This window comes from Cryptotermes secundus, unplaced genomic scaffold (assembly GCF_002891405.2).
Source record: "Cryptotermes secundus unplaced genomic scaffold, Csec_1.0 scaffold164, whole genome shotgun sequence".
Taxonomy (NCBI): Eukaryota; Metazoa; Arthropoda; class Insecta; order Blattodea; family Kalotermitidae; genus Cryptotermes; species Cryptotermes secundus.
Window position 1 is genome coordinate 1,056,524 of NW_019729209.1, and position 9,349 is coordinate 1,065,872.

At 39.6% G+C, this 9,349-nt stretch overlaps 1 protein-coding gene across 5 annotated transcripts in view; it reads left to right on the top strand.

Annotated features, from left to right (window-relative positions):
- Positions 1-9,349, top strand: part of LOC111865374 (ligand of Numb protein X 2) — a 597,517-nt gene that overhangs the window by 527,322 nt on the left and 60,846 nt on the right. For all 5 annotated transcript variants that reach the window (XM_023853347.2, XM_023853345.2, XM_023853346.2 and 2 more), the window contains one exon: positions 3,693-3,799. In XM_023853347.2, the coding sequence (XP_023709115.1) occupies positions 3,693-3,799 (107 nt within the window). The remainder of the gene's footprint in view (positions 1-3,692; positions 3,800-9,349) is intronic.

The window sequence follows — 9,349 nt, forward strand, 5'->3', positions numbered from 1 at the left end:
GAAACTAACCAGACTGTTTAACAAAATCAAACCCAGAGTCTCTATGATCCTGAGTTAATTCCATAATCCGGGGAAAGAGAGATTCGTTGTGACTGTAAATTTGATAATTCAGTTACGTGTTATAAAATTAAATCAACTCTAACTCCTATTGTTGATGATTTAATTCATTTGATTATGCACCCTTATTGTTACTATTCAAGTTGATATTTTAATTCTATCGGCTATCAGCATAAAAAGTCTGCAAACAGAGACACCATATTTTTGGAAAGAAATCCCGAAACGAAATTTAAGAAGAGAGGGGAGATGAACGAGGTATAATGAAGGAGAGTAGGGAGGGCACATTTAAGTATTGAAATTGATAACGTCTCTTCTTTAAAACAAAGAACAGACAAAAGTTTCGCTTGTCAAGCAGTTTTCGTTCTTCTCCTCCTGGTCTTATTGTTAGTTCGTTAACTACTTCAACCACGGAGGCAGGCTGTCCCCCCATGCGGTGTATTGCTTTCCAAAAATTATAGAACTTACTACTGCAGAAATAGCAGCCAACACCTGCTACTGTCATTTTGGGAGTAATTGTGTTGGGTACTTCGGCTGACTAAGGAAACAGGTTGCAAAGGCTCATATGTTTCGATAAGTCTTTCTGTCAATGAGAGTAAGGCGGCCCATACACGTAGGAGTCTGGCTCGCGAGTCCGCCTCGGCGAGGAGCAGGGGCCCAGATTAATTTCACCACACACGGACGAGTTTGGCTCATTGGAACCTGAGCCGAGTCGGACTCGCGAGCCAGACTCGTACGTGTATAGGGCCCCCTAACGACAGAACACGCTGCCATACTGCAGTAGAATTTCGTACTCAACCCCAGCAGCATCTCACAAGCACTGCAGGTCAGTCATATGAAATGTGTAGAAATGTGCTTGTGGGTACATGGAGACAGAGTGTATCCATAATAGAACAACAGTTGATTTTGTCCTCGAAAACTTTAGCAAGAAATAGAACTTCGAGATATCGCCGTCCATAATAAAGCTTCCTGGAGTTGAAACGATTCTGAATTTAAAAATAATTACGAGGAACAAAGTAAATCGATTGTAACACAAATGCGCGAAATGTCTTTGTTTGTTTTGCAGTTTATTATATTCTGCCTATTTCAGGCTATAAAGCATATTCAAGCTTTGACTAAATTAAAGCAGTAGGAAAAAAATATGTGCAAAGAAACGAGCAAGTCATAGAAAATTTAATGCAAGATAATATATGTAGTCAACATGACGATAAAAATACAGTTTGCTATTTAACATAATGCCACGATCTTTTACACAATCAGTACGCACAATTGAAACATCATTAACATAGCAATTAAAATGGTCACTGTTAGTTTCATAAGTAAAAAGGAAATTATAGTGGTGTTAAGGATGCTGCTTTTCATGTAATTTTCAATATACCAGTTCTGTATCTTTCAATATCGGATAGTAGTAATTTACAGTCTTCAGGAGGCTTTGCGACACGATATATTTCTAGATTATCAGCAAATAATAGAACGTCGGAAAGATGAATTCTGACACATAAATTGTTACCAAACAAGCTGAACAAAAGAGATCCCAGGGTGGAGCCTTGTGGCACTCCCGATAACGTGGGGAATGGTGAAGAAAATTTTGCTACAATGCGAGCAAAGGAAAACCTATAGGGTAAAAAACTTTTGATCCAGGTAATATAAATAAATACTAATACACAGCTAACCACCATTAAAAATATTGGGCACCCTCCTTTGAAATGGAAACGTTCAAACTCTAACTTTTGTCATAACAAGAATACTTTCCTACAGTATGTCACGAATATATGCTTCTTAATCATATGATTGGTGTTACGTCCTTCATATTATTATTATTATTATTATTATTATTATTTCTAAATATCTATACTTTACACTTCTCAATTGTCAATAGCAACTTAGATTTGTGATAATGAAATTATTATTGTTATTATTATTATTATTGTATTTTGCTCTTTAATTACTTTGGTGTATTTCTATATACTCATGCTAACTTTGTAACTGGCCTTTGTGCTGTTATGTTTGCACGTAAACAAACACGAATTGAATTGAATTATTATTATAATGCTTAGTATTTGAAATTTAGGGTTAGTAAAATTAAAGCTATACTCTTCTCAGGGAAAATCAACATATTGATCTATAAATGTAAACATTTTTAATCCTCTGTAACCCGTATCGACTCTATTAAAGAACTCGGAGTATTTCTGGATTCTAAATTTAATTTGTGTAATGACGTTGACTGCGTATTTTTATAAGTTATTACAGTGGTTCGTTATTGTTCGCTGTGTAACCTTCTCTTGAATATCTTAATCTGTTACATTTCAGCCTAGTTAGAATAGGCCTACCTTGAACGGGCCTCTGTTGTTTGGAACCCTATTACGCCTACTGATGCTAAGAAACTGGAAGGCATCCAGCAGAAGTTTGCAGCCCTTTGTTTTAATCGCATCTTTCCACATGTCCTTAAAGTCGCGCTTGTGCCCTAGATTAGTTAAAATTGTGTTGTATTTTAGCGTCCTGTTGCACTGATTCACATTCATAATGTGTATGTATTAACAGTCTTCAAGTGCATACAGTCTCATTTGCCGCTTCTACACTACATGTTTCGGCAGTATGCTGCCATCTTACACCTGAAGATGGCAGCATACTGCCGAAACATGTAGTGTAGAATTGGTAGATGGGAGAGTATGCACTTGAAGACTGTTAATACATACACATTATGAATATTAAATTTGTGGTTCTAAATTCTGTCCTCCTTTGGAAACTATTTGTCTACGAGTTCCTGCTCGGTATATGAGAAACTTTTCTATGTTTAGTATATGCTCTTCCAGTGAAAGTTATCCTGCTAAGATGCGCTTGGTTTGCTGATGTTGTTTGCATGGACGTTGACGTATTTGGAACCAAAATTTTCTTAATTATTTTTATAGTTCTTTCCTCTTAGCAAAATATTAATTGCACTCTGTACGATATATATATACACACACACATTCGTACCGAGTGCAACTAATATTTTACTGTATATACTATATACTACTATATATGTACATGCATTTTTCGCCACATAATAGCTGGCCCGATTGTACTTATTACATTTTTATTGTTATGAGTTGCCTTGTTTTGTCGTTCATACTTTACAGTTGACCGTTAGGCTGTTGAGTAAGCAAGTAAATAAATAAATAAATTATAATTACTATTATCTTCATCTGAACCGTTCATACTGTTCACTGTATTTTTTTTATTGCTAGTGGGGTGGGACTAAGTCCCTTGTACTGCGGCCACTTCTGGCCTATTGTACCAGCCCCAGATGATAGGTGAGGGTGATTGTGGAGCAATTGGTGGAATGAAGATTGACAGGGGAAACCAAAGTACTCTTAGAAAACCTGCCCCAACGCCACTTTGTCCACCACACTTCCCACTTTAGCAGACCCGGGATCGAACCCGGGCCGTCGCGGTGGGAAGTCAGCTACTAACCGCTTGAGCTATGACGCTGCCTTACTGTTCACTGTAGTCACCAGACCTCGAGTTCAATTGTATGTCGAGTGTGAGAACAGGTAAGCTGCAGAAAGCTGCCCCCCTCATTTAAGCTCCTTGCTAGTGCTTTGAATCTCTCCCCGTAGCGATGTTTGTTGACATGGATGCTTGTGTTTGTGCTGCAGGAATCACCAGGCTGCCAGTGCTGGAAGGGGAGATCAGCCACATTGAGATACCTCGGGTAGCCACTAACTTGGGTATCACCATCGTAGGAGGGGCAGACACCGCTCTCGTAAGTAGCACAGCTATTTTCTCGCGTAGGAAAGACGATAAAGAGGGCTGTAACAGGCATTCCAGGTTGCCTGGAGCCTATAATTGGGTGTCAGGCGATTCTGTTCCTCGAAACAACAGGTGGCGACTTTACCTTTGTTTCCCATTTACTTGAATTTACCCGACATTTTACAATGTCAGTTCTCAGATAATTGGAATGCTGCGAGAGGATGGAAACTGTTGAACTTCCGTCACGTCACGCCGTCCTGCAAAGCGAATTATTGTTACAGTATTATTAACACCTGAAACCCCGAAGTTGACAGTGCAAAATGCTGAAACAACTAAAATTCAATCAGCGGAGAGAATAGTGGAATTAAATTGCGGCCCATTTAATGGTCAAAATATTAACTCGGGCAATAGTGTGTATTGTTTCCACATAATTGTTCTTTACAGTAAATTCCTGCCGAACCTCACGGTGTGGCAAAGCTCTTTTGTTTTTTTTTCTTGGGCTATTTGAAGGTTTGAATCTCGACGGAAATGAGTTACTGTACCTAAGACTTCGTAATCTTCCTTAATGCTGCTTGGAGGATTCTTGGTGACACCTAAGAACAGGCCATTTATACCACCTCCACTTCAGCCCCAAGATACCAAATGCCTTTCAATGCTATATAGCCTATGTGTTTGTTACCTAAGTTCAGAGCTTTCTTTTCCCCCTAGTGTTATCAACATATTCTAAATATCTAATTGTATAGACTTGCACATGTTTCTAAGTAGCAAATGTTAATTTGTAGATTACTTAGTCATGTCATATTAACTGTCGTCATGATAAGGGAAAACAGCTAACAAATTCATATTAAATTATATTTTGTTTGTGAACTTACTGAAAATAGTCAGTGCAGGAGTGGATTGCGCATGCTCCCATGTGGCATTTGAAATATTGCTTGGGACCTTGACCTTTAGAAACAAGCTATGTTATGGTTGTTAATAGTTACACTTCTTTTTGATAAAGTCAGCTTTCATTGTATCTAAATTCACATGTAAAAATAAAAAAAAAGGTATCCCAGTAACAGGCCGTGGAGGTCCATAGGGTTGTGAGATGTTGAGGCTCCCACATTTTCTAGACAATCGGCTCATAGATGGCGGCAAGGTTGTCAGCCTTCCGCGCCGGCCGCCCTTTAACCCCAAGAATATTCCAAGAATATTCATGGTATTAATTTCTGTTAGAGGCTGAGTCGACCCCAGGGTCATAGTGCGGCTGGAAGGATTAGGTAAAGTGAAAAAAATTCAGTGACCTCATCGGAACTTGAACCCGAGACCTTCCGGCTTGTGGCATAGTGCCTCAACCAACTACGCTACCGCGTGCCCCAATTTCACATGTAATATAGCTTATAATTTTTAGCTGTCAGGTTCTTACACTAATCTCAGAGTGATGAGTAAAAGGCTAGTGAAAAACACGATATATTCTAGAGCTTCTTATTTTGTGATATTCATGTAGTATTGTTCGGGTGTTTTAGTGAAGAGAATTAGATTGGAGGGATACGTAACGCAGAAGTGGAAATGATAAATGAGTAAAAAATATAGGTTTGTAGGTCTCGAGAGCCGGTGGCACGTGAGAGGCTTAGACTATAGATGCATGGCTAATATCAAAATCGAGCTTAGAGAAATCGAGTCTGAAGACTGGACTGAAGATTGAAATACTGTGCGAGACTGTCAAATGGATTTGTCTTGCTCAGGATAGGGACCAGTGGCCGGCTATCATGAGCACGGTAACGACGTTTCGGTTTGCATACAAAATGGGGATTGTCTTGATCAGAAGGGGCACTACTAACTTATGACACAGGCTGTGCTCCTTATAGTTAATTTAGTAGGATATCAGTTCTTTCAAAATCGCAGTACTCTGTCTTTACTTCATGTCTGACAATAGGATTTCACGTCGTCTAGCGCTTCCATTATGTGCCGTTTACAGGTAGTGTTGAACTTGGTGGATTTCATATAAAAGAAATTATGGACATAAAATACCGTATTTACGCATGTATAGGCCGCACATTTTTTGCCAAAAATTCAAGAGGAAAACTGGGGTGCTGCTTATATTCGAAATATTCGAAATCACACTTCATTTAAAAAAATTATATTCATAATTAGTAATACAGGGTGTTCTACTCCTGAAATAATATTCCAAGAAAATTATTTTTTCTATAATTTCTGTCTGAAAATTGTGCTGCGGCCTATACACGCACGCGGCCTATACATGCGTAAATACGGTAATGCGACAAACATTATTTTTATGCTACAACTAGTCACTCAACTTATGTGACTTAGTTTATCATGGTTCAAGAATTTTCTGAACTACACCAACCAAGTTTTCAAAACATCTTAACAGTCACTCGGAAGTTATTATGAGCATTCCCATGCTTCGCGTCAGTAGCTCAAGGCGAATACCAGGATACTAAGATTTGTGAAATAACTCCTTTCTTTGCATACATTTTCTTCCGTTTATCACTGAATATTTAACTTTTCATTGATATAACAATACTTACATTTACAGCATCTCATTTTGGGAGCGGAGCAGTTCAACCTGTAACTCCCACCTCCTAATTAACCTCCGCTCCAGAATGGGTCAGTTACGCTATGTGGAAGGAAAACATCCTTTGTTAGAAATATGTGCTTGTTTCAAAGCAACAAGTCTTTTGCAAGACATGTAACTAGATCGATTGATAATAAATATCCTCTAAATATCCGCATATCGAAATTCAGGCCTGAGGAGAAAAAAAAAAGGCGAGACAGAGTAGGCATCTCTGTTCTCTGAAATCATCCACAGCACAAAGACAGTAGGGCTCTCTGCCCTCTTGCAAGTGATGTATTTCCCTTTGACTTTCCCAGAACCATTCTAAAGAAAAGAAGCAGCCAGCTGTGTTTTTTTCCAGCATCGCATTTAGTTTTGTGTATCAGTTTTCCTTAAGAGTCATACGTTGCCAACAATTCAGCTCTCTCAAATTCTGTGTCCGAATAAATATTGATTATATCCTTCTGAAAAGATGTTAAGATGTCTTTCGTAGAGTACAGCCAAGTTAATTTCTCATCGCTTAAAGAATCTATCCAGTTAAAGGGTTATAGAAGAATAACCTCTAAGATATAAAAATTCACTCAAATGCAATAAGTGTAACGAGTAACCGTCAATTCATTCTTCTTAGAATCAAGCACAAATTCATAACGTGTCTATACTCGTATCAACAGAATTGCGTGTTCTTCGACTAGGATTTGGCTGCTACCCTTATGAACATAACAGTGTATATCTGATAGCTAAAATTTAAGACGAAATTGCCTCAGATGAAGAAATTGAAGTTATTTCGTGTAATTATAGGAGGCCTGGGAATGAGTATTCTAATCACATCCGGAATTTTTACGTCAGAACTTGAACACTAATAACGTGGCTAACATAGGCCAACGTCTTGGCTAAAGTTCGAAGCAGACCTGTATTTCGCAATGTGTATGAGCCTTGGTGTTACCTCCATCCCAGATGCAGTAAAGTTTATTCCAAGAACAATTTGTGTAAGCAGTATAAATATAAAACCAAATCTGATTCCAATATTTATAAGGGTCGCTGCCTTGCATCCCACCATCCAGCTGTAATCTAAGCATCAGTTACCAAAGAATCGCAGTAACAATAATTAACAGTAGAATGGAAAAACGGACATGCAATTCGAGTGGCACTGTTATTTAAGGTAAAAGTGATATTCGCGGCTGTTGCTAGTCAGTTGAACTCTTATTTTCGGTAATTTAGGTGGTTTGGAATGCGTATCTATTGAATGCGATGGCGTAGTTTAAATATTCAATTCTTAATAAATGCGATTAGTGGTACGAGTGTTTGTAACGTGAGTGCAAGGAGGCAAAGTAAATCAGACAGGGAATGAAGAATGTTTTAAAAAGTGGGGAAAACAATACCTCTCGACAAATGACGGATATATGATTTTGTGCTTAATTTGATGTGATACAGACTCTGTGTTCAGGGTTTCCAATCCTAAACGTTACTTTACTTCAAAACACGACGCATATTGCACCCCTTTATCCTCCATATGCAAGAACGAGGAAAGCTGAAGAGTTTGTGCTGAATCTGACAACTGTTGCAGCAACGGGACACGAATGAGTCTGTTGGCACTAGTAGGCGCATTGCTGTGAAGTGTGCACTTCTGTATGTAATGTACGTACATAGTATTCGGGTCTATAGAAGTCAGATTCGAATTCTATGTTCCCCTGCTATAAAAATCCTATTTCTAGACTCAAAGAAACATCAGATGGAAGCTGACCTCGGAGAAAAAAGTACATTGAAGTGACGAAATTTATTGACTTCAATGCTGGAAGTCAAACAATATCGAATAAAAAGAATTCCGTCTTCTGGGATGTGGAGTCATATAGATCTTGTGCAAACAGATGTTTCGGAGGAACGTATCGCCTCCATCTTCAGGGTAGAAAACTCTGCGAGCGTGAACAGGTGGCTACAGACTGCAGTCACCGCTGTGAAAGCCTCAAATCTTAGGTTATCGAATGACTACTTGGCCACGCTGCTTCGAAGATCAGCAGATGCTGAATGCTAGTGCATTTGAAGTAGGTTTCACAGCACCAGTCGTGTGTCGAAGTTCCTGAACCGCTTCCAATGACGTGTGGGCAGACGTTGCACAACACTAGAATACGGAGGTTCAGAGATGCATGTACTAATTTCCGCTTCCTAGACGTTGTTCCACTAAAAGCCTGTTGTATATATTTACGTTGTGCTTTCAAGTTCTAAGGTCTCCGATTTTTTTCTCACACAATAATCATACAAAAAATTTGAAACTTCTGCGGCCATACACATTTTTCACAACGTCGACGCCATCATTCCATGGCCGCTATGAACTCTTCTGTAGGAGTCTGTTCTGACCACTGGAAAATCGCTGATGTAACAGCGGCACGACTGGTGAGTGTGCGACCACGCAGAGTGTCTTTCATCGTCGGGAAAAGCCAAAAATCGCTAGGAGCCAGGTCAGGTGAGCAGGGAGCATGAGAAACCACTTCAAGGTTGTTTTCATGAAGAAACTGCTGCGTCGTGTACACCCGATGCGCTGGTGCATTGTCCTGGTGAAAGAGCACACGTGCAGCCTTTTCCGGCTATTTTTCTCGCAGTGCTGGAAGGAGCTTGTTCTTCAAAACATCTTGGTAGGATGCACCTATCACCGTAGTGCCCTTTGGAACGCAATGAATAAGGATTACGCCGTCGCTGTCCCAAAACATGGCCATCATCATTTTTTCAGCACTGGCACTTACCAGATTTTTTTTTTGTGGTGGTGAGTCTGTATGCTTCCATTGAGCTCACTGGCGCTTTGTTTCAGGATTGAAAATGGCATCCATGTCTCATCCATTGTCACAGTTGATGAAAACAAAGTCCCATTCATGCCTTCATCACGTGTCAACATCGCCTGGCAAATTGCCATGCGCGCAGCCTTGTGGTCGTCCGTCAGCATTCGTGGCACCCACCTGGAGGACACTTTCCGCATTCGCAGGTCTTCATGCAGGATTGTGTGCACAGATCCCACGGAAA